Source organism: Pteronotus mesoamericanus, unplaced genomic scaffold (genome assembly GCF_021234165.1).
Source record: "Pteronotus mesoamericanus isolate MK-2021 breed Mesoamerican mustached bat unplaced genomic scaffold, CSHL_Meso_final scaffold_31, whole genome shotgun sequence".
In the NCBI taxonomy this organism is placed as follows: Eukaryota; Metazoa; Chordata; class Mammalia; order Chiroptera; family Mormoopidae; genus Pteronotus; species Pteronotus mesoamericanus.
Genome location: NW_026555312.1, coordinates 30,444,994 through 30,471,591, shown reverse-complemented (window position 1 = coordinate 30,471,591; position 26,598 = coordinate 30,444,994). Strand labels below are relative to the sequence as shown.

Genomic DNA, 26,598 nt, shown 5'->3' with positions numbered 1-26,598 from the left:
GGTATTTTTCTTCTTTACAAAATGTAAATTCAAAAAACTAAAAAAGTAAGTAGTTTTTGCCAAAAGTTTTAATGGGACCATTCATTGGTAGCAAAGCTGACTAGGCTTCAGAAATAACACTAGTCTTACGACAATGAAGGCATATTAAATTGTGCTTCCCTGGATGTTTCTGAAATGGTCACTGTCTAAATACTTAAAACTTTTTATCAACTGAAAATAAAGAAAATAAGGAAAGATGGTACTCACTTTTCAATCTCAATGCCAAGTGGATTAGCAGGACGTAGGGACAAGGGAGGAATTCCTTTATTCCTGTCAGTACGCATATCATAATAATTCATCTCCTCAACCCACACAGCAGACTGGTCCAAAATACCTATGAAAAAGAGGAGCACATCCTTAGTAAGATATAGACAACTCCAGGTACTTTCTAAGTTTTGCAAACTGCTTTATTTTCTCAGGATCTTGATGCATGCTAAGGTAATTTTTAAGAGATTTGAGAACACCAAGGCTCAAAAAAAAAATTTTAACATCTGGTGGTTTAATTTAAAACATTAAGTATCTATTTTGAAAAACGAAAAATAATACCACTTGGCTCGTGGTTTCATTGTACATTATTCAATAGAGGAGACAAATTAAGCCTCTGATAAAAAGTCCTGCTGAAACAAATGTATTTTACAAAAAACAAAACAGTACAATTTGATATATTCAACAAAATATCCAATAATGTCTTATATAAAGAAATCAGTCAAATACCCTTCAAGGAATGCACAGCTTATGTACTGGAACTGACGAGGATTCAGAAAAAAAATGAATAGGTAGTACCTGTGAATAAAATAAAACCAATGGTAATAGTATCGTACCTTCTTTTGGGCTCTTTGCCATGCATCTTGGCAAAGATAACTTACCAGTTTACGAACCTCCAGACCTCGGCTGCAATAGAAAATGGGCAAGTGCCAATGAGCAGAGAGGCAAGGCTGGAGGTTGGGAAGGTTTCATGAAGGAAGGATATTTAATCCCAGGCAACTTCTAGATGTATGAACCTTTGTGAAACCACTAATTTTATCAGCACCCACATTTCTGCCATATGTAACAGAAGACTATCAGAGGTTACGCTCAAGTCTAGATACTCCTGAGTTCAGTTAAATAAGCCTTTACTTACCCTACACTATGTTAGGCCCTGAGATGGGAGGAGTAGAGGGTTAGAATAAAATTAATATTATAATTTCAAATCAGTTTATCTTCTGTATAAATATGACATGAAATGATGCCAGATTCTGTTAAATACCTCTAGAAAACACAAAACAAGTTTATTTAATTTCTCAGGTTAGTTTTTTTTCTTAATGTTAATTAAAATTAGTAAATAAAAACAGTGATAATGTATGTATGTACATACATGAGGTTTGTCCAGAAAGTATCCAGCCACATAGCATGAACAAGAGAGGCATTTATTGAATAAGATACAAACTACAAGAAACATTGTACATAAAGCAATGACACTGCAGTCCCCTTCAAAGCAGGCACCTTGGGACCTCACATAGTTCTCCCAGTGTCTCTTCCACTGTTCAAAATACTGTTAAATCCTTTGTTGGAATCACCATCATTTGCCCTGTTGTATTTTCCTGAATCTCATCAACAGTTTGAAATCTTCTTCCTTTCAAAGGTTATTTTAGTTTTGGAAAAAGCTTGGGAAGTTGCAGGGTGCCAAATCAGGTTCATTGATAGCGGTTTGAATCAAGTCATTAGCAACTGCAGCACGATGTTCCTTCTGCTCTTGCAGAAGCTACAAAATGAATTTTGTCACAACATGTTTCATGCCAAGATCCTGTGTCAAAATTTCAGACACAGTAGTTGTTGTAATCCCCAGATCTTTTAGTTCTTGCACTCTCAGTTATGGATCTTCGTTGCTTGCAGTATTTGTGCCACACTTTTATTTGCACTGAACTCATTGCATTGTCCCCAAGAGCCTTCTGAAGCATCCGAATAGTTTCCATGGAGGAATGTTCAATCTTAATGCAAAATCTGATGCAGACTCATTGCTCTACTCGCTCAGTAATTTTGAATTTGATGGCCACATGGTACACATGCTCACTCAATGGCGTCTACTGTCCCCACTGACCAGTACTGTGAAGTCATCATTGTTCACACGTGAGCATTCCAGTCCACCCTCCTTGGCTACCAAGTAACATCAATGTCGCACAAACCTTTCTCATTATATTAACCATGGCTGGACTTTTTCTAGACAGACTCTGAATGCATGCATACACATACATGTACATATACATAAATTCCATTTTCAAGTTTCCCTTAAATTCCTCAAATTTTTATTGATAAAGAAAACTAGGAATGGGAAAGATAATGCTTCAGAAAAGCTCTACACTAAGAAAACAAAAACAATTTGTAAAATTATTTACTTTTCTATACAGAGAGAAGTATGGCCTGGGTTTAATTACACCTCTGATATTCCTACATTATACAAATATTAATCAAGTACTGGCTATATGGAAGACATTGTAGGATGAAAAAGATGAATTTCAAATTATTCTTATTTCAGGAAGGGGGGGATGGCCAAAGCACAAAAATGGCTATGAGAAAAAAGTTATTGCTTATCAGCATAGCAGCCATGAGAGAGCCTCCAGATCTCTTCCCTTAAAGTTACAAATTAGACAGCTATAATTCAACAAAGGATTCTCTGCTGAACAGAGAAAAACATCTGAGACATCTAAACGAGGATGCATCTCAGCAAACAGAGAGACAGAAGAGGGAGGGGACAGAGACAGAAGTCATAAGCACTTCTGTGCCTGTTGAGGCCGTAACAGTGAAGAGGTAAAGTACAACTACTGCTGGACAACCAGAAGGGCAGAAACAGCAATCACGCCTGAGGAACTGACACATAACGAGGTGAAGCCCAGCATGAGGGTCAGAGAAACAGTGCAAAGCGTCAAACAGCTCCATAGTCAACCACCAGACAAGGGATTCCTCAAATGCGACAACCCGCCCACACCTGTGTCGTTGCAAGCAGCAAAGTCTTCACTTGGAAGTGAAAAAGCACTGAGAAAACATCCAGTCTAAGTCGTGAGTATTCATTATGGCTAAGTACATGGGGAACAGCAGAACGGCAAACTCATAAAACCACTTACCTCACCAAACCCTCCTGCACCCATCTCCATGCAATCTGGTAGAAGCTCGGTCAAACCTGACAAAATTGCTTGACTGTCAGCTTCTGGCTACCTAAACAGGGGCGGGGCGGGGGGTACTGAGAATATTCAAAAAATACACAGCCCACCACTTTCAACCTATGGGAGTGGTATGCCAACACCCAGGTGGGGAAGGGATATCCACCTCCTTAGGTAATACAGGGCATATTCCATGACACAGGCTATAAAGCTGCACAAAGATCCTAGAAGCCATAGGAAAGCAGGTGAGAAAAATAAAAACATGCACTACTGTAAAACCTAATATAAAACAAGACAAAGACATCTACTTATAAACCTACTAAACAGTGAAATGACAAAAACGTTCTTAAAAAGTTTTCACAGATGTTCAAGCAGAAATAACATGACAAAAACAATAAATACACATGGTAAAAAAAGAATTTAAAAAGAAAATAAAAATGTACAGAATATGAACATAACATATGACACACTGTGATTTCAATACCAGAGACTTCAGGCTATCCAAGACAATGAAGGCGTGAAGGGAAGACACACTGTCGTCCTCCGAGGACCAATCTAGAATTAAAACTAAATTGCGGAGAAATCACCTTGAACAAACAACTGAACAATAGCGAGAGAGGAGCCTTGAAAACTCAGACAGTCAGAATAATCAGCGTTCGCGCAACCTAACTGGTAAGGAGTGCGGTGCAGACTTGAGAAGGCAGGCTGGGCGCCCACAGGCGGCAGCACAGAAGGATGTTTAAACGGCCAATTGGATCGCCCTGAGAAGAGTGGGGGCTGAACCACAGGCGGGGATTTCCAGCCTAAGGCATGAGAGCCCAAAGAGAGCACAGATAACAGCCGGCTGAGAAAAGCCACAGGGTTGCTCTCTGCAACAGACGGGCAGCTGCACATGCAAAGAGCCATTTAAAGGGCCAAAGCAAAAATTTTTATTGGCAGTCACTTACCCTGGGTTCGGGCAAAGGCGGGGGCAAAGTGGGCTACAGCTGCCTGAGGAGAAACTGGGGAAGAAGGCGCTGGAGGGAGAACTGACAGAGTAGCTGGTGGGGTCCCGGTGCTGACGCCTTCCCCGTACGGGAGCAGCTGTCTTGCTCAGTGTGAGAGGACGCAATAGCCCTGCCCCAGGAGGGACTCTGCCCTGGCCCGCTCGTGCTTAAGCATGACTGCTGAGTACAGAACGGCAGTCACAGATAATAGATCCCTGGCTAAAGGGGGCGCAAAGTAGTCTAGACACGCTTGAGGAGAGTCTGGAAACCGAGGCACTGGGCAGAGAACTGAGAGGGTAGCCGGTGGGGTCCCGGGGCTGACTCCTCCCCCATACGGGAGCAGTTGTCTTGCTCAGGCAGACCACTATCCTGAGTGGCAGCAGCTTGAAAGGACACAATAACCCCACCCACAGAAAGGACACAATAACCCCACCCACAGGAGGGATTCGGCCCCGCCCTGTGGTGCTGAAGCCTGACTGCTGAGGGCAGAGTGACTAGACTAACAACTGGAGGAGACAGCCACGGAGAGCATATTCCTGGGAGTCTCTAAAAGACTGCCTAAGGTCAGACGGGGTCAACAGCTGACATCATCAGAGACAGATCCAGAAAGAAAACAGAGCAGTTTCCTACCACAGAAGTACACACCACAAAGTCAGGAAGTCAAGATAGATCAATTTAAGAAGCAGAAGCAAAAACAGAAGAGTCTCACAAATAATGGGAAGACAAAGAAACAACCCCCAATTGAAGGGAAAGGAGGGAAATCCCCACAAAGGGAACTGAATGCAATAGAGTCAAGTAAACTATCAGATACTGAGTTCAAAACAATGGTCCTAAGGAAGCTCAGTGAGCTCAGTGAGCTCAAAGAGAATTACCAAAAACTACAGGGAAACTACGAGGAACTTACTGCAAACTGTATCAGCATGAAAAAGGACACAGAAACTATCAAGAAGAGGCAAGAGGAAATGAAGAACACAATTTCAGAACTAAAGAACACAACAGAAGGAATGAAAAGCAGGCTTGGTGAAGCAGAGGATCAAATCAGTGAGCTGGAGGACACGGTAGGAGACAGCTCCCGGAAAGAGCAAGAAAATGAAAAAAGACTCAAAAAGAATGAAGAGGCATGTAGGGAAATGCAGGGCAACCTGAAACGTAAGAATATCCGTATAATAGGGATACCAGAAGGAGAAGAAGAGGAGCAAGGCATAGAGTACCTGTTTGAAAAAGTAATGATGGGGAACTTCCCTAATTGGAGGAGAGAAAAAGTCACGCAAATCCAGAAAGCACAGAGGGTCCCATTCACGAGGAACCCAATGAGGCCCACTCCAAGGCACATCATCATCAAAATGGCAAATATCAAAGACAAACAGAGAATCCTAAAGACAGCAAGGGAGAAAGAGGTAGTAACATACAAGGGAGCCCCGATATGGCTAGCAGCAGACTTCTCAACAGGAACACGACAAGCCAGAACGGAATGGCAAGAAATATCCCAAGATATGAAAAGCAGAGACCTGCAACCAAGACTGCTCTACCCGGCAAGGCTCTCAATTAAAATGGAAGGTGAAATAAGGAGTTTCCCAGACAAGAGAAGGCTAAAAGAATACACCTCCACCAAAGGAGCACCACAAGATATGCTAAAGGGACTGCTTTAAGAAGATGAAGAAAAAGAGTGAGAAAGTGAGGAACATGGGTACTAAGGGGAAAAATGAACAAGAACCTATCAATAGTAACTTTGAAAGTAAGTGGATTAAATGCCCCAATCAAAAGACACAGGATAGCTGAGTGGATATGAAAACATGACCCACACAAATGCTGCCTACAGGAGACCCACGTCAGAACAAAGAACCTACACAGACTGAGTGTAAAGGGATGGGAAAAAGTTTCCAAGCAAATGGACAGGAAAAAAAAGCAGAGATAGCAATACTTGTTATCTGACAAAACAGATTTCAAAACAAAGGCCATAGACCCAGAAGGACACTTCGTAATCCTCAAAGGAAGACTCCATCAAGAAGACATAAACATTGTAAATCTGTATGTACCCAACAGAGGAGCACCTAAGCATTGAAGGAAAATCTTGGAGGACTTCAAGAAAGATATAGACAGCAACACACTGACAGTAGGGGATTTTAACACCCCACGGTCAAAAATGGATAGATCTTACAAACAAAACATAAACAAGGATATTGTGGAACTGAACGACGCATTAGATCAATTGGACTGAACTGACATATATAGAACCTTTCATCCCAAAGAAGCAAAATACACATTCTTTTCAAATGCAGATGGAACATTTTCAAAGGCAGACCACATGACAGGACACAAAACAAGCCTCAACAAGTTCAAGACAACTGAAATCATAACAAGCATTTTTTCTCAGACCACATGGGCTTGAAACTAGAAACCAACCTCAAGGAAAAAACTCAAAAACATTCACACTCATGGAGACTGAACACCATGCTATTAAACAATGAATGGGCCAATAATGAGATCAAAGAAGATTCTGGAAACCAATGAAAATGAACACACAACAGTCCAAAACCTAGGGGAGGCAGTCCTGCCTACAGGGAAGTTGACAGCACTACAGCCTACTGAAAAAAGACAGAAACATTTCAAATAAACCACCTAACCGTACAGCTTCAAGAACTGGAGAAACAGAGCGAGGAGAAGAAAGGAAATACTCAAGATCAGAGCAGAACTGAATGACATAGAGACGAAAAGAACAATTCAAAGGATCAACCAATCCAGGAGCTGGTTCTTTGAAAAGATAAACAAAATCGACAAACCAAGAAAAAGGGGTGAGGACCCCAATAAATAATATCAGAAATGAAAGAGGAGAAATAACAACTGATACCACAGAAATACAAAGGACTGTAAGAAATTACTATGAACAATTATGTGCCAAGAAATTTGAAAACCTCGATCAAATGGACAAATTTCTAGAAAAATATACCCTTCCAACACTGAATGAAGAAGAAGCAGAAAGCCTCAACAGACCAGTAACAGCTGGTGAAATTGAAGCAGTAATCAAAACACTCCCGGTACACAAAAGCTCTGGACCGGATGGTTTCACAGAAGAATTTTACAAAACATTTAAGGAAGAGCTAACCCCTGTCCTTCCCAGACTATTCCAAAAAACCCAGGAAGAGGGGAAGACTCCCAAACTCTGTCTATGGGGCCAGCATCATCCTAATCCCCAAACCAGATAAAGACACAACCAAGAAAGAGAGCTACAGAGGCCAATATTGCTGATGAACACAGACGCTAAATTCCTCAGCAAAGTATTGGCAAACCCCATCCAGCAATACATTAAAAAGATCATCGACCATGACCAAGAGGGATTCATCCCAGGCATGCAAGGATAGTTCAATATTTGCAAATCAATAAACGTAATGCATCACATAAACAAAAGGAAACACAAAAACCACATGATCATATCAATAGATGCGGAAAAAGCATTTGATGAGGCACAGCATCCATTTATGATAAGAACACTCAGCAAAGTGGGAACAAAGGGGGCATACCTCATCATAATAAAGGCCATATATGAGAAACCTACAGCCAACATCATATGCAATGGGCAAAAACTAAAAGCTTTCCCACTAAGATCAGGAACAAGACAAGGATGTTTGCTTTCACCACTTCTATTCAACACAGTCCTGGAGGTCCTAGCCTCAGCAATCAGACAAGAAAAAGAAGTAACAGGCATCCAAATTGGGAAGGAGGAAGTAAAACTACCATTGTTTGCAGATGACATGATAGTGTACATAGAAAACCCCACAGACTCCACCAAAAAAAACTACTCAACCTATTAAGTGAATTTGGCCGAACAGCAGGATACAAAGTCAATATTCAGAAAACTAAGGCATTTTTGTACACCAACAATGAAATATCAGAATCAGAAATCAAGAGAAAAATCCCACTTGCTATAGCAACAAGAAAACTAAAGTACCTAGGAATAACCAAGTGTCAACTTAGCCAAGGAGGTAAAAGACCTGTACGCAGAAAACTGTACCACATTGAATAAAGAAATTAAGGAAGACAAAATAAAGGGAAGCATATACCGTGATCATGGACTGGAAGAATTAACATCATCAAAATGTCCATACTCTCCAAAGCAATTTATAGATTCAACGCAATCTCTACTAAAATACCAATGACGCATTTCAATGACGCATAACAAACATTTCAAAAATTTACAGAGAACCAGAAATGACCCCGTATTTGGGGTCATTTCAAATACACATTTGAAAAGAATGTGTATTTTGCTTCTTTGGGATGAAAGGTTCTATATATGTCAGTTCAGTCCAATTAATCTAATACGTCATTCAGTTCCACAACATCCTTGTTTATGTTTTGTTTGTAAGATCTATCCATTTTTGACCGTGGGGTGTTAAAACCCCCCTACTGTCAGTGTGTTGCTGTAAAATCCCCTACTGTCAGTGTGTTTCTTCGAAATTGCCACCGCAATTTTGAGAAAGAGGAACAAAGTAGGAGGGATCACAATACCTGACATCAAACTATACATGGCCACTGTAATCAAAACAGTCTGGTAGTGGCATAAGAACAGGCACGTAGATCAATGGAACAGAACAGAGAGCCCAGAAATAAACCCACGTCTCTATGGTCAATTAATATTGGACAAAGGGGACAGAAGCATAAAATGGAGTAAAAGTAGCCTCTTCAACAAATGGTATTGGGAGAGCTCGACAGCTACATGCAGAAGATTGAAATTTGGCCACCAACTTACACCATACACAAAAATAAACTCAAGATGGATAAGAGACTCAAATATAAGTCACCACACCATAAAAACCCTAGAGGAGCACATAGGCAGGAATCTCTCAGATATCCCACGCAGCAATATTTTCACCGATATGCCCTCTAGAGCAAGGGACATAAAGGAAAGAATCAGCAAATGGGACATCATCAAAATGAAAGCTTCTGCACGGCTAAAGAAACATCAGCAGAATGAAAAGGGAATCAACCGCATGGGAAAATATATTTGCCGATGATACCTTGGACAAGGGTTTGATCTCCAAAATACATAAAGAACCCACACAACTCCACTCCAGGAAGACAAACAATCCAATTTAAAAAATGGGCAAAGGACCTCAACAGACACTTCTCCAAGGAGGACATACACAGGGCTCAGAGACATACGAAAGGATGGTCAGCATCACCAGCAGTCAGAGAAATGCACATTAAAACAACAATGAGATACCACTTCACACCAGTCAGAATGGCCATCATAAACAAATCAACTACGGGTGCTGGCGAGGCTGTGGAGAAAAGGGAACCCTAGTACACCGTTGGTGGAAATGCAAACTGGTGCAGCCACTGCGGAAAAGTTTGGAATTTCCTCAAAAAGCTAAAAAGGGAACTGCCTTTTGACCCAGCGATTCCACTGCTGGGATTATGCCCTAAGAATCCCCAAACACCAATTCAAAAGAACCTACGCACCCCAGTGTTCACAGCAGCACAATTTACAATAGCCAAGTGCTGGAAGCAACCTAAGTGCCCATCAGTAAATGAGTGGATCAAAACACTATGGTACATTTACACAGTGGAGTACTACACAGCAGAGAGAAAGAAAGAGCTACTCCCCTTCACGACAGCATGGATGGAACTGGAGAGCATTATGCTAAGTGAAATAAGCCAGGGGGTGAAAGACAAATACCATATGATCTCACCTGTAAGTGGAACTTAATCAACAAAACAAACAAACAAGGAAAATATAACCAGCAACATTGAAAGAAAAAAAGAAACTGACGGTAATGAGGGGGTGCAAGGAGGGGGGGTGTCAGGGAAAGTAACGGGAAGGGTCAAATCAAGGAACATATGTAAAGGACACACGGAGAAAGCCAAAGTGGGGAAGAACTGAGGGTAGTATTTGGGGGTGGGTGGGGCAGGGCTAAGTGGTGGGACAATGGAGATAAATATGTTTGAAGAATAAAAAAACAAAATAAAAATAAATAAATAACAGAATTCAAGACTGCAGTTTTGAAAGAACGAGAGATACAGGAAATCTCAGAAACACAATTCAGTAATCTCAGAAATAAAATCAATGAACTAAAGGACTACTTCATCAAAGACAGTGAAACTATGAGAAAGACTTAAACAGAAATTCTCGAGCTGAAAAATGCATTAAAAAATAAGGAATCTTTGCAAGTTTAGGAAATACAGCTGACCACAAAGAGGAGGAGGATTACTGATACAGAAAACTGTAATTTAGCAATTGATGACTCAGGTAGAAGAAGAGATACACAAAAGTAAAAAAAGATAAAGAGAATTCTGCAAGAACTATCTGACTCATTAGAAATAACAATTACAACTCTTGGGTAGAGAAGCAGGAAAAGAGCTGAAGAACGTAACAAGAGCCTATTCAAACAAACAATCAATGAGAATATCCCAAAACTATAGAAAGAACTGGATCCCCAAATCCAAAAAGCCAGCAGTACACCTAATTATCTCAATCCACAAAGTCCTTCTCCAAGGCACATTATATTAAAACTGTCAAAACTTAATGACAAGGAAAGGGTTTCCATGACAGCAAAGAAAAGACAACAGTAACCTACCAAGGAAATATCATTACATTAACCAATTTTTCAGTAGAGAAGCTGAAGTTAGGATATAGAGTAACCAAATATTCAAAGGGAGAAATCATAAGCCAGAAAAATATATAGCAGTTATGCTTTAGATATAAAGAAAAAATAATTTCCCAGACATACAGAAGCTGAGAGACTTTACAACCACAAGAACTGCAAAGAAATGCTGAAAGGTAATCTACTTGAAACAAAAAAAGCATGAGGTTACAAAACTATGAGCAAAACAGACAGAAGCAGGAAATATCAACCCTTGTTCAGAATAGAGTACTAAACACTTAAATATATCATAAAGGTTAAAGAAAGTAGAAATATGAAAATAAAAAGACATTAGCCGCAATGAAATCAATATATAGGGAGACCCAAGATGGGAGAGGAGTAAGTGAAAGGTACACGAACCTCTTCCCAGGACCAATGTGGAATTACAACTAAATTGTAGAGAAATCATCCTGAATAACCAACTTAACATTAGCAGAGAAAAGCCTTACAACCAAGGACAGACAGAAGAAACTACATTACCACAACGTGAGTGGTAATGAGTGTGGAGGAGGCAGAAGAGGGCTCCCACAGTGGCAGTTGAAGTTCAAAAGGTATATTTCAGCGGCCAGAGCGTTCCCCCTGAGAAGTGTGGGGTCTAAACCCCAAGCTGGACTCCCCAGCCTACATCACCTGAACCAGGAAAGGAACACAGATAGTGTCCAGCAGCAGGATTTCTGTCTTCCAGCGAGAAGTGGCTGGAGACTGAGAGCCTCTTAAGGGGTCAACACACAAAATTCTGTGTGCAGCCACTTACCCTGGACTCCAGCAAAGCAAAGACAGAGTGGGCCACAGATGCATAAGGAGAGTCTGGGGCTGGTAACTCTGGGGAGAGAAGTGAAGGAACAGTCACCAGGACCCCTGTGCTGAGTCATTCCCAGTATTGCAGAAGCCATCTCTCAGAGAGAACACTCTTCTCCAAGTGACATCATCTTAAGGGAAAGCAATGGCCCTGCTCACAGGAATTACTCTTACCCTAGCTTGTGGAGGTTCAGCTTGGCCACTAGGTACAGCTTGAGACTGTATCACTGATTAGGTTTCAGGAAGCTCTGGGTTCTCTGGTTCTCTGGGAGCTCTGTGACTTAGGCTAGCCCTCCTCTGGGTTCAGTGCTGGTAAAAACCATCCTTAATACGCACCCGGGTTCTTTTAGCACACACACAGGCTGAGGAAAGGGAGCCACACGCTGTGGATAGCTGACACCTCCAAAGAGATTGCCCATAGCCAGTAATAAGCAGCACCTGACAAAGGACTGAACCAGAGTCTTCGCAAATCCACCTAGTACATAGAAACAAATACAAAGAAGCAGCCTAAATAGGAAGATAAAGAAACAAACCCCAAATAAAAAAAAAAAAAAAACAAGAGAATTCTCCAGAAGAATGAACTGGAGGCAATCAATTTATCAGATAGAGAGTTTAAAGAAATGATAATAAGGATAATAAGCATGAAAAAGACTAGAAACCATAAAAAAAAGGATGAGTTAAAAATAAGGAATGCACTATCTCAAATAAGTAATATACTGGAAGGAATAACAGTAGGTTAGATAAACTAGAGGATCGAATCAATGATTTGGAGGACAAAGTAGAAAGAAAAAATAAACCCAGGTAGAGCAGCAAAAATAAAAAAGAAATTTTTTAAAAATGAGGAGAAGTTAAGAAACATTTTGGAGACCATGAGTGTAACAACATTGCATCATCGGAAAACCAGAGGGAGAAGAGAGTGAGCAGGGATCCAGAAGCTATTTTAAAATATAATGACGAAAAACTTCCTGACAGAAAAAAAAAAAAGACAAACAAGTCCAGGAAGCTCCGCAAGTCCCAGACAAGTTGGTCCCAAAGAGATGTAACACCGAGACACATCATAATTAAAAGGGCAAGGTTTAAAGGCAAGGAGAGAAACCTTCAAGCCACAAAAGAAAGCAGGTAGTTATATGTAAGGAGCACCAATTTCACTGTAATCTGACTTTTCAACAAAAACATTTCAGGCCAGAAGGGAGTGGTGTGAAACATTCAAGGTGATGAACAGCAAGGACCTACAACCAAGGCTACTTTACCCAGCAAGGCTATCATTTAAAGGTTAAAGAGAAATAAGGAGCTTCTCAGATCAAAAAAGCTAAAGGAGTTTGTTAACAACAAATCAGTATGCAATAAACATTAAAGGGAGCAGAAGAAAAGGAGGAGGGGGAGGGGGGAGGTGGAAGAGGAGAAGGAGGAGGAGGGAGAAGGAGGAGGAGGAGAAGGAGGAAGAGGAGGAGGAGGAGGGATAAAGGGAGGAGGAGAAAGAAGAAGAATACAACAACAAAAACAACAACAGGAAAATAGTCTAACAGTAATATGGAACTAAATATATATCCATCAAAAATCACCTTGAATGTAAATGGCTTAACTGTTCCAACCAAAAGACAGAGTGTAGCTGAAAGAATAAGAAAACAAGACCTATGTATATGATGCCTCCAAGAGACCCAACTCAGATTAAAAGATAAATACAGACTGAATGTAAAAGAAGGGACAAACATATTTCATGAAAATGGAAAGGAAAAAAGCTGGGGTACCAATACTTACATACAACAAAAAAGACTTTAAAACCAAGACTATCGTAAGAGACAAAGAAGGGTACTACATAATGATAAAGGGAACAATCCAAAAAGAGGATATAACCCTAGTAAACATTTATGCACCCAACACAGGAGCACTTAAATATGTAAAGTAAATCTTGATGAACATAAAGGGAGTGACATAAACACAGTGATAATTGGAATTTTGACACCCCATTGATTTCAATGGATAGATCTTCCAGGCAGAAAACCAACAAGGAGACAGTGGCCCTAAATGTCATATTAGTTCAAATGGATTTATTTGATATGTTCAGAGCATTTCATCCCAAAGCAACAAAATATACATACTTTTCAACTGCACATGGAAAATTTTCAGGACAAACCACATATTAGACACAAAATAAGTTTCAATAAATTTGAGAAGACTGAAAGCATATCAAGCATCTTCTCTGACCACAATGCTATGAAACTAGGAATCACAAGAATAACACTGAAAAGCAGACAAAGACACAGAAGCTAAATGTTAATAATGAATGGGTCAACAATGAAGTCAAGGAAGAAATTAAAAGATTCTTTGAAACAAATGAGAATGAGAATACAACAACCCAAATCTGTGGGACACTGCAAAAGCAATCCGAAGAGGAAAATTCATAGCATTACAGGCCTATCTCAAAAAACAAGACAAAGCTCAAATAAACAATCTAACTTTATACTTAAAGGAACTCGAGAAAGAATAACAAAAAAAGCCCAAGTGAGTAAAAGAAATTATAAAGATCAGTGCAGAAATAAACAAAATAAATTCTTAAAAAATGATATAAAAGATCAGAGAATCCAAGACCTGGTTCTTTGAAAAGATAAACAAAATGGACAAACCTTTAAACAGACGCATCAAAAAAAAAAAAAATAAGGAATAAGAACCCAAATAAACATAATCAGAAATGAAAGAGGAGAAATAACAACCAATACCAGAGAAATACAAAGGTTGTAAGAAAATATTATGAACAACTATATGTCAATGAACTGGACAACCTGGGCAAAATGGATAAATTCCTAGAAATATACACTCTCCCAAAAATAAATAAGGAAGAATCAGAGAATCTCAATAGACAGATTACACCTATTAAAATTGAAGCAGTAATCAAAGAACTCCCAACAAACAAAAGTCCTGGACCAGATGTCTTCACAGGTGAATGTACCATACCTTCAGAAAACTAACACCTAACCTTTTCAAACTATTTCATAAAATTCAAGCAGAGGGAAAGCTCCCAAGCACATAGTGTGAGCCCAGCATTATCCTAATTCCAAAACCAGATAAAGACACTACAAAAAATAGAAAATTATAGGCCAATATTCCTCAAAAACACAAACACTAAAATCCTCAATGAAATGTTAGGAAATCAAATACAGCAGTGCATCAAAAATATCATACACCTTGATCAAGGGGGATTTATTCGGGAAATGCAATGTTGGTGCAACATTTGCAAATCAACAAATGTGACTCACCACATAAATAAAATGAAGGATAAAAACCACATGATCATATCTATAAATGCAGAAAAAGCACTTGATAAAATCAACCACCCATTTATGATTTTTTTTAAAAAAAACCTCTCAGCAAGGTAGGAATGGGGGGATCATACCTAAACATAATAAAGACTGTATATGACAAACCCACTGCCAGCATCATGCTCAACAGGCAAAAACTACAAGCGTTCCCCTTAAGATCTGGAACAGACAGCTATGTCCACTTTCACCTCTCTTACACAACATAGTACTGGAAGTCCTAGCCAGAGCAATCAGACAAGAAGAAGAAATGAAAGTCATCCGAATTGGAAAAGAAGTAAAACTATCTTTATTTGCAGATTACATGATACTGTACATAGAGAACCTAAAGGTTCCACTGAGATAACCAGAACTAATGAACGAATTCAGCAAAGTAGCAAGATACAAAATTAATATCTAGAAATCAGTTGCATTTTTATATGCCAATAACGAACTAACAGAAAGGGAAAGTAAGAAAACAATCCTATTTATAATAGCTTCAAAAAGAATAAAATACCTCGGACCTAACCAAGGATGTAAAAGACCAGTACTCAGAAACTTATAAGACATTGAAGAAATAAATAGAAGATACAAATAAGTGGAAGTACGTATGTTTTCATAGATAGGAAAAATTAACATCATTAAAATATCCATGCTACCCAAAGCAATCTATAGATTCACTGCAATTCCTATCAAGACACCAGTGGTGTATTTCACAGAACTAGAACAAATATTTCAAAAATTTGTTAGGAACCACAAAGGCCCCACATAGCAACAGCAATCCTGAGAAAGAATAACAAAGCTGGGGGAATCACACTACCTAATATGAAACTATACTCTAAGCCCACAGTAATCAAAACAGCCTGGTACTGGCATAAAAACAGACACAATGAAACAGGATAGAGAGCCCAGAAATAAACCCATATAATGGGATAAAGAGAGTTTAGTCAATAAATAGTGCTGGGAAAATTGGACAGATAGATGCAGAGAAATGAAACTAGGCCACCTTCTTACACCACATACAGGAATAAATTCAAAATGAATCAAAAACTTAAATGTTAGACCCAAAACCATGAAAATCCTAGAAGAAAACTCAGGCAGCAAAATCTCACACATTGCTTGTAGCAATATTTTATTAGATACAAGTCCCTAAGCAAGGGAAACAAAAGAAAAAATAAACAACTGGGACTGCATCAACCTAAAAAGGTTTTGCAGAGCAAAAGAAAAATCAACAAAATAAAAAGACAATCCATAGACTTGGAGAACACATTCACTGGTAACATCCAGTAAGGGGTTAATATCCAAAATTTATAAAGAACTTACAAAACTCAGCACCAAAAATAAAAACAAATGACCCCATTAAAAAATGGGAAAAGGACCTGAAAAGACTCCAAAGAGGACATACAGATGGCCAACAGACATATGAAAAGATGCTCCATGTCACTAATCATCAGAGAAATGCAAATTAAAACCACAATGAGATATCATCTTATACCTGTCAGAATGGCTATCATCAGTAAATCAAGAAACAACAAGTGCTAGCAAGGATGTGGAGAACAGGGAACCCTTTTGCACTGTTGGTGGGAAAGCAGACAAGTGCAGCCACTGTGAAAAGCAGTATGGATATACCTCAAAAAATTAAAAATGGATCTGCCTTTTGACCTTTCTGGGACTATATCCAAAGGAACCCAAAACCCTAATTTGGCATCCCTATGTTCACTGCAGTATTGTTTATAATTGCCAAGATATGGAAGCAGCCCAAGCATCCATCAGTAAATGAATGGTTAAAACAACTATGGGATATTTACATAAAGGAACTGTACTTGTCTGTAAAAAAGAAGAAAATTTTACCATTTGGGACAATATGGATGGACCTGGAGAACATTATGTTAGCTGAAATAAACCAGAGAAAGATAAATGCCATCTGATTTCACTTATGTGTAATCTAATGAACAAACTGAATCAATAAGCAAAAAAAAAAGACTCAGATAGCAGGATGACAGCTAAGGCAGGGAGGTTAGCGGTAGAGAGATTGAGCAAAACGGGAAAAGGACTCGTGGACATTGACAACAGTGTGGTGATTGCTGGGGGTATAAGGGGGCTAAAGGGCAATGAAAAGAATATTATAAAATTTAAAAAATTAAAAACTAAATCAATGCATACGGATAAGCTGTAACAACAAAAACATAAAAGAGGAGGGAGGAAGGAAGACTGAACTTGCTCAGGTAAATGGAGATAAGATGTAACCAGAGGAAAAAGTACTACTATACATATGAAGTTTTCTTTTGTATAAACCTAATGGTAATCCCAATAAAGAGATCTAGAAATGAAACACATACATAAAAAATGAGAAAACAGGAGGAAAAAAATCAAAGAACATCTCTGATAGAAAGACAAGGAAAAACAAACAAACAATGGAGAAACACCTTCCAGAAAACAAAAGATAAAATGGGTGTAGGAAATCCTCATTTATCAATAATCACTATAAATACAAATGGACTTAATTCACCAATTAAAAGACAGAGTAGTGAGATGCATTAAAAAACTAAACCTAACTTTTTGCCACTTCCAGGAGACATCTCAACTGCAAAGACAAAGACTCAAAGGAAAAAAGTGAAAAATTATACACCAAAGAGAAGACAACCAGAGAAAAGTGGTTGTAGCCGTAATTATATCAGACAAAACTGATTTAAACATAAAAAAAGTAAAAAGAAACAAAGATGGACATTTTATAATGATAAGAGATAACCCATCAAGGAGATACAACACTTATCAAAACATATGTACCCAACCTTGGAGCACCAAAACACAGGGTGGGGCAAAAGTAGGTTTGCAGCTGTGAATACATGAAAAACAGTTTATTCTCATATTATTATTTCTTAATTATTCTATTTTTTTCATAGGGACCTATTTAAACCTACTTTTGCACCATCCTGTATAAAATGCAACAAAATACGATAGTGAGGTACCTAAATACCCCATTGACAGCAATAGAGGTATCATCCTAGCAGAAAATCAATAAGGAAATACCAGCCTTACAAGACACATTATGCTAAATGGACATAATATTTACAGAGCTTTTTATTGGAGACCACCAGAATATACATTCTTCTCTAGTGTACATGCAACATTTTTAAGAACAGACCATTTTTGGAGCACAAAACTAGCCTCAACAAATTTAAAAAGACTGACAAGGTATCAAGCATATTCTGTGACCACAATTCTTTGAAATTTGTGACCAAATGCAAAAAGAAAGCAGAGAATGTGTGGATATCAAACAACACGCTACTAAACAACGACTGGATCAAGGAAGAAATAAGAGATTAAAAGATACATAAAGACAAATGAGAATGACAATACTACGTATAAAATTTTGCAGATATATCCAAAGTAGTAATGAGAGAGAAATGTACATCTTTGCAGGTCTACTTCAAGAAACAAGAAAAATGTCAAATAAATATCCTAACAGTTCAGCCTTAAATAAATGGGTAGGAAAAACTACAAAGCTCATAGTCACTAAAAGGAAAAAAAAAATAATAAAAATTAGATCAGAAATAGATGAAATACAGAAAAAAATACAAAAATTATTTGAAGGTTATTTGAAAAGATTAGTAAAATTAACAAACTTCTGGCAAGACTCCTAAGGAAAAAAGAGAAAAAACTCAAAATCAGAAATGAAAAAGAAGCTACAAAAATACTAAGAAAAGGCTATATGACACCAAATTCAATAACCTGGAAGAAATAGACAACTTCTCAGAAATACACAACCTTCCTAAACAGAATCATGAAGAAAAACCTATTAAATAAACTAATCAACAGGAAGAAAATTGAAACAGTCATTAAAAACCTCCCCCAAAGTGCCTGGCTGGTAAGGCTCGGTGGATTGAGCACCAGCCTGAGAACCAGAGGGTGGCCAGTTCGGTTCCTAGTCAGGGCACACCCCGGGACTGCAGGCCAGATCCCCAGAAAGGGGTGTGCAAGAGGCAACCACACCGTGATGTTTCTCTCCCTCTCTTTCTCCCTTTCTTTCCCTCTGTCTAAAAATAAATAAATAAAATCTTTCAAAAAAAAAAAAAAAAAAACTTTCTTAAGAAAACAAAAAGAAACCAGAAAGTAATAGTCCAGGACCAGATAGATGGCTTCAGTGAATCAGAACATTCAAATAAAATTTAATAGTTATCCTACTCAAATTCTTCCAAAACATTTTTTTTAAAAGGCAAAACTTCCTAACTCATTCTTTGAGTCCAACATTACCCTAATACCAAAACCAGATAAAGAAAATACATATAAAGAAAATTAGAGGCCAGTACCTCTGATTAATATAAGATGCAAAAATCCTAAACAATTGCTAGCAAATTGAATACAACAATACATTTAAAAGATAATACACCACAATCAACTGGAGTTCAGTCATGGGTGCAAAGATGGTTTACCATATAGAAATCAATAAATGTGAGACACCACATTAACAAAATAAAGGATAAAAATCATATGATCATATCAATACAGAAAAGTATTTAATGAGATAAAACATCCGTTTATGATTAATAAAACACTCAATAAAATGGGTATAAAAGTACCTAAACATATAAAGCCCATATATGATAAACCCTCAGCTAGTATCATACTCAATGGTGAAAAACTGAGTTTTCCTCTAAGATCAGGAACAAGGCAATGATGTTCACTCTCATCACTGTTATTCAACATGGTAACAGATGTACCCCTCCAGATTAATAAATAAGAGAAAGAAATAAAAGACATGCAAATAGGGAATAAAGAGGTTTAGTTGTCACTTTTTGCAAATGGCATAACACTTTATAATTAAAACCCTAAAGGTGCCACCAAAAAACTATTAGAATCAATAAACAAGTACAGTAAAGTTGCAAGACATAGAATCAGTATTAAAAAAATATGCATTGCATCCCTATATACTAACAATTAAATTTCAGGAAAAAAATAAAAACAATTCCATTTGCAATTGCAACAAAAAGAATAAAATATCTAGGAATAAACTTAAAAAAGGATATAAAGGACATGAAAACTACTAGACATTGTTGAAAGACACTGAGGATAACACGAACAGAAAGCTATTCCATGTTCATGAATTAAAAGAATTAAGATAGTTAAAATGGCCATATTACCTAAAGTTATAGACAAAGTGAATATAATGCCTATAAAAATCCTAATGGCATTTTTCAAAGATAGAGAAAAATGACAAAAAAAAAAATCCTTAAATTTGTATAGAACCACAGAAGACCCTGGATAGTCAAAGCAATCCTGAAAATAAGAAAAAAGAGGGAGGTATCACACGCCCTGACTTCAAATTATACTACAAAGCTACAATAATCAAAACAGTATGGTACTTGGCAAAAAAGGAGGGGGGGGGAACCCAGATACATGGACCAATGGAACAGAATTGAAACCCCAGTAATAAACTCACATGTATTTGGGCAACTAATTTTCAACAAAGCCATAAATAAATACTAGAGAAAAGATAGGCTTGTCATTAAATGGTGTTGGAAAAACTCGAAAGCCACATGCAAAAATATGAAACTAGACTGCTATGTGACACTGCTATTTTATACAAAAAGTAGCACAAAATGGAGCAAATACATAAATATAAGACCAGAAACAATAAAATACATAGAAGAAAACATAGGTACTAAACTTATGTACCCTGGTCTCAGAGAGGATTTTATGAATTTGACCTCAAAGGCAAGGGAAAAGCAAAAATAAATAAATAGGACTATAACAAATTGAAAGGATACTGCACACAAAGAAACCATCAACAAAACAAAAGGCACCCAACTGGATGGGAGAAAACATTTGTAAACAATACCTCTGATAAGGGGCCAATATCCAAAATATATAAATAAATCATGTAACTCAATAACAAACAAAAACAACAAAATAATTGTTCCAGTTAAAAAACAGGCAGAGGACCTGAAATGACTGGCTCTTTTCCCAAAAAGACATACAAATGGCCAACAGATATTTGAAAAGATTCTCAATTTCCCTAGCTATAAGGGAAGTGAAATTAAAACCAAAATGAGATAGCCTCACACCAGTTAGAATGGTTATTATCAATAAGACAAGAAATACATGTTAAAGAGGATGTGGAGAGAAAAGGAACCCTCATATAGTGATGGTAAGAATTTTCTTCTTTTTTTCCACTTTTTTAAATTCTTTTTTAACGAAATGTATTGAGTTGACATTGATTAATAAAACTGTACAGGTTTCAAGTGCACAATTCTATAATACATGATCTATATGTTGCATTGTATGCCCACCACCCAAAGTCAAATCTTCTTCCATTATCATATTAATTGACCCTTTACCATTTACAACCCCCTCACCCTTCTCTCAGGTAACCACCATACTGTTGTCTGCACCTGTAAGTCTTTGTTTGCTTTTCTTGTTTGTTCTTTCAGTTTAATATCCCACATACGAGTGAAATCACACGGTTCTTGACATTTTCTGTCTTGACTAATTTCACTTAGCATTATATTCTCAAGATCTATCCATGTTGTTGCCACTATGAAAAACAATATGGAGGTTACACAATAAAGTGAGAATAGAGTTACCATATGACCCAACAATCCCTATCCTGGGTATCTACCCCCAAAATTTCAAAATATTTATTCACAAAGATATGTACCCCTATATTCATCATAGCATTATACAGGGTAGCCAAGACATGGAAACAACCTAAGTATCCTTTGATGGATGACTGAATATATAGATGATGTGCTTCACGCATACAACAGAATACTACTCACGTGAGATATAAAATAGAAAGCAAAAAACAAAACAAATAAACTCATGGACATAGACAATATGGTGTTTACCTGAGGGAAAGGGGTATAGTTGGGAGGTTGAAGAGCGTAAAGGAGGTCAAATAAATGGCGACAGAAGGAGACGAGGCTTTGAGTGGTGAGCACACAATGCAATATACATGATGTATTACAGAACTGTGTACTTGAAATTTATATAAATTATAAACGGATGTCACCCCAATAAATTTCATTAAAAAAATGGAAAAACATTGTAATTTACTGAACATTTACTTTTTGTAAGGGGCTATACTAAGCATTTTATGTGTATCTTCTAACTCATTTAATAATATAGGGTAGATAATAAGATTATTCCACTTTTATTTGCAAAGAAAGCAGTGAAGTTCCACGGTTAGTAGCACTAGAGCCCAGATTAACATTCACAGAGTCTGGCACCTCAGACCAAGTTCTTAATTACTCTAATATGAGAATACGGTGTTAGTTGTATAGAAATGTAACATGTAATATGCTATGGGGTACAAAGAAGAGTTATTTTTAGTTTTAAGGGCTAAAGGTACCTCCTGGTCAGGTGACATTTTGTCCAGGACTGAAAGGAAAGAGAAAATGAAGGAAAAGAGCATATTACTTAGGTAATATTATTGCTAATGTGACCAAATCAGGAGGATTATTTCACCTCAAATCTTAACCATATAACAGAAAAAAGAAAATGCAATTCAAGAATAAATGTATTTAACAGCAATGAACTTTAGTCAAATCAAAATTTTAAATGAACAGATTTTCTAAAAAATTTAGAATGATAGTTTTATCAGGATCATCACCCTTAGATGCTTTTTCAAAAGTAATGCAAATTTTAACCAGTGCCCCTTTACTGTCAAAATAAACACAAAGTGAATCTAAGTTACTAAGTTATAATAGTAGGTAAATTTTAGACTAATCTACCAGTTTGAAATTTTAATAGACAAACCCGTGTTTATTTTCATCTTCAGAATAACATCATGAAAGGTGATACCTATTTTTTCAGGTTTGAGTAGCTTGAACGACACTGTTGAGGTTCCTTTGCCGCCTGACTTGGTTGTGACAATTATGTCTCCTTTGTCATTTTTGGCTTGTCCCACTCGACATACTATTTTACTTGCAGACATCCATTCTGCTGTCAGGAGGCAATTATGTCCACAAATTGTCAAACCTGAAAAGAAAACCATGCATATAACTAAGTTGGAAAGTACAGTGATAAGAGTTAATTATGTCTATTACATGAAAAGGCAATTCTTTCTCATCTTAGTAATACCAGGCCTTTTCAAAAACTGAAAAATAAATCTAGAAGTAATTTTTTTTGTTCAATATTTATTCAATATTATTCCTTTTATTGACTATACCCAATATTATTTGCAAATATACCGTTGTCTCTACTGATTTTTGTCTAATCTTTTTTCTCTAATATTTAAGACTTCTTTTAGATTACATTTAAGTTTCTTTAAATATCAATGGAATTAGATAATAATGGCCATAATAATAACACTATGTAGGCATTCCAATTACTTAGACTACAAGAATCTTAAATTGCTTTCATAGATATTAGGAGGAAAATTACTGCTGTCTTTAAAAGTCTAAGTTATTAATATAAAATTCTAAAGTATAAATAAATACATATATCATCCCCTAAAAACATACTTCTACATCTTTCTGAAAATAATCTGCATATACTTTAACTAGTATTCAATTATACACGGTGGTACAAAATGAACTCATGTAGATACTTTATTTTAAGCATAGCCTGGAGTCTGGTAAATCCAATATATGTTCTCAGGCATTACTGGTTTACTATTTCATTTTTAATATCTTCTTATCATTCCTCTAAAGGCAGTTCATGACAATACACTACATTCTGCTTTCACAGTAAATGGGCACTCCCAAAAGGTCAACTCATGCCTGGCATCTCAAGCCCAATTCCATGTAAATTACGATTTAGGCGCTAACCATACAGGGAGGCACTGAAAGATTGCAGAGAGGAAGACAAGACCCCTGGAAGAACACCAAAATACCACCAAGTGAACAAACTGCCATCTAGTCTACTAACTGATTTCAACTCTATTTTTCCATTTCAGTAAAACAGAGACCAATATAACAAATATTTATGGAGAAAATAACTAAATTTTCCGTATCAAAGACCTGGCCACTTCACACTTTCTTTTCTCATTATGTAACTTTTTATACTGCTCAACAGTTAAGTTTAGCAATTATAATTTTTGTTTCCAGAAACGTGCAAAATATGGTTGAAAACATGTTGGGAGGGATTCATATTCTGTTACAATTTAAAGCAATATTTAATAAGAATGTTATATTAACTATAAAGGAATAAAAACAACCACATTTTTAAGACATTTATTAAAATAATGAATTTTAAAGGTTCCCTAAAACATTTATTATTTTTTCATGTATGAATTTTGTTTTACTAATAAAGCACTTAAATGTTCCTTTTGGACTAAGTTTTCTGCTTTTTTTTTTAAATACATAATAACATTTATACATTTTAAATGTATTCATAATCCAAAATTATTTTTCAAATAGGAATGTCTTAGATATCTTTCCTGATAATCAATTTCTGTTACCAAAAATTTAAACAACTTAACAGACTGAAAGCATCTCTGGAACTCTTCTTCATCTCCAAGATAAGCACTGTGAAACACTTGAATGCACACTTGTTCAAAAATAATTTTTATACATATATAAAGCTGCATATTTTTTAAATGAATGGGAAATATTTTAATTTACATACTGTTTAATTATAGATAGAGATACTTTGATATCACTCCACTCCAGGTGAATATATAACAATACATTTTCTAAAGGTTTTATTTACTACTTTTAAAGAGAGGGGATGGGAGGGAGAAAGAAAGGAAGAGAAACATCACTGTGTGATTGCTTCTTGCACACCCTCTACTGGGGACCTGGCCCACAACCCAGGCATGTGCCCTGAATGGGAATCAAACCAGTATCACTCTGGTTTGCAGGGCGCCACTCAATCCACTGAGCCATACAGCCAGGGCTATAACTTAATATTTTTTAATTTACTGTCTCAGAAAGGAGAAAAACTTAAGAACAACTGTCAGGGCTTAATGTAAACTCATTCCTAAAGTAAGTTCTCTGCTAGAGAACTATCTTATGATTAGAACTGATGAATCGGAACAGCTATCGTCTACAAAACATGAAGTCTTACAAATGTGTTCAAACGAGCAAACACAAATGATGACCATAATGGTACAAGTTGGAAAAAAACTACCCAGAACAATAGTATATTTACCTGGTCATAGATGCTAACAGTGTTCCTCTGATTTAACATGTATTCTGCATTTTAACTAAAAAAATTAATAGTCACCATATAATTTTAAACATAGATTGAAATGGATCATTTTAAATGGCATAAAAATTAAATAAGATCATGAGACCTATTTAATTTCACAAGCACACTCTTGCTAAGTTACTGAAAGCTAAGAAATCTGCTTCATGAAATAACATCTTTTTTAAATAACTTGTAGGATTCCAAATAAAGTGTTTTTATAGTGTTTTACTTGGCTAGTTTAGATATGTCTGAGTTAAAAACACTTAAACAATTTAGCATGTTAAGTTTGCTGTTTTAAAAAATGGTTTTTTGGCAATACATAGGCAGGTTGAAAGCTGAACTACCAAGGTTTATAAAAATAATACACATTTATTAGTCAAATAAGAATAACACTGCTTGAACCTAAGGCAAGATTAAAATTTATATAGACTAGTAACTGTCATGTTTAGGAGCTCACAATGACTGCCAATTAAAATGTGGGATATAACCTCCATCTGTATGGCCTCTTTCCATACATTCTGGGGATTCCTCCATTCTGAATAAAGAAAATTCTGAAATGAGCTATATCAAAAAAACAAGATATAGGATTAGATAAGACTACCTTCATAAGAGTAAATTTGTTTTATTTACTGAAGAATAAAACACTGTAAGCTAGAGAAACAATATAAGACATATTTAAATAACACTAGCAAAAAGAATTAGCTGGGAAGTATAAAACTGTTTTTAAACATAGTGAGAAGCTTCAGTTCACTTTCTCTTTTCAAAGAGTTTTCTGAATGGCCAAAAAACAATCTGTCATTCCGCAGCTATAATGCAAGAAAAACAAGTTCCAACTCATAATCTCCAATATTTTACCAAATTAAGAAATGAGCCTGGCTGATATGGCTCAGTGGACTGAGCGCTAGCATGCAAACCAAAGGGTCGCCAGTTCGATTCCCAGTCAGGGCACATGCCTGAGTTGCGGGCCAGGTCCCCAGTAGGGGACGCATAAGAGGCAACCACACATTAATGTTTCTCTCTCCTTCTCTTTCTCCCTCCCTTCCCCCCTGTCTAAAAATAATAAATAAAAACCTTAAAAAAAAAAAAAAGAAATGAGTTAAGAGAATGTCTGAATCCAGATAAATGCATATGGGAAATCAGAATATACGTGTAGCAGCATAAACTAGAGTCTCCCCCTTCTTTATTCTCAATGGATTGATATATCCTCATACAGAATTCACAGGGAAATAATCTTAACTGACCTTAAAATTATATTTCTAATCTGCTCTCTTCCCTGGCTGTATCTAACACTCAGTTGTGTTAAAAAAAAAAATAAATATAATTAATTAATTGATTGATTGATTGATTGAATAAATAAAATAAAATAAAAATAATAAGGTTCTTTAGAGACTGAGACTTACTAGGCCAGAGCATTTTTTTTTAAATTTCTAGAAAAGATTAAGAAAAGCCAGGAGTGAGCACCACTGACAAATACCAATGATTGAATAAGCCAGCAGTAAAGGTTTTCCATGTAACAGAGGGGGAGAAAAGCCATGCAAACCATCATCTAAAAATAGTTATGCTATGTTAACTGGAT

At 36.8% G+C, this 26,598-nt stretch overlaps 1 protein-coding gene across 2 annotated transcripts in view; it reads right to left on the bottom strand.

Moving 5' to 3' along the window:
• Positions 1 to 26,598, bottom strand: part of EXOC2 (exocyst complex component 2) — a 256,076-nt gene that overhangs the window by 166,693 nt on the left and 62,785 nt on the right. Inside the window, exons 3-4 of one of the 2 annotated variants that reach the window (XM_054591988.1) lie at positions 22,647 to 22,868; positions 247 to 373 (exon numbers count right to left, since the gene is read on the bottom strand). In XM_054591988.1, coding sequence (XP_054447963.1) covers positions 247 to 373; positions 22,647 to 22,868 — 349 coding nt within the window. The remainder of the gene's footprint in view (positions 1 to 246; positions 374 to 22,646; positions 22,869 to 26,598) is intronic. The other variant, XM_054591989.1, reaches the window with a different exon arrangement.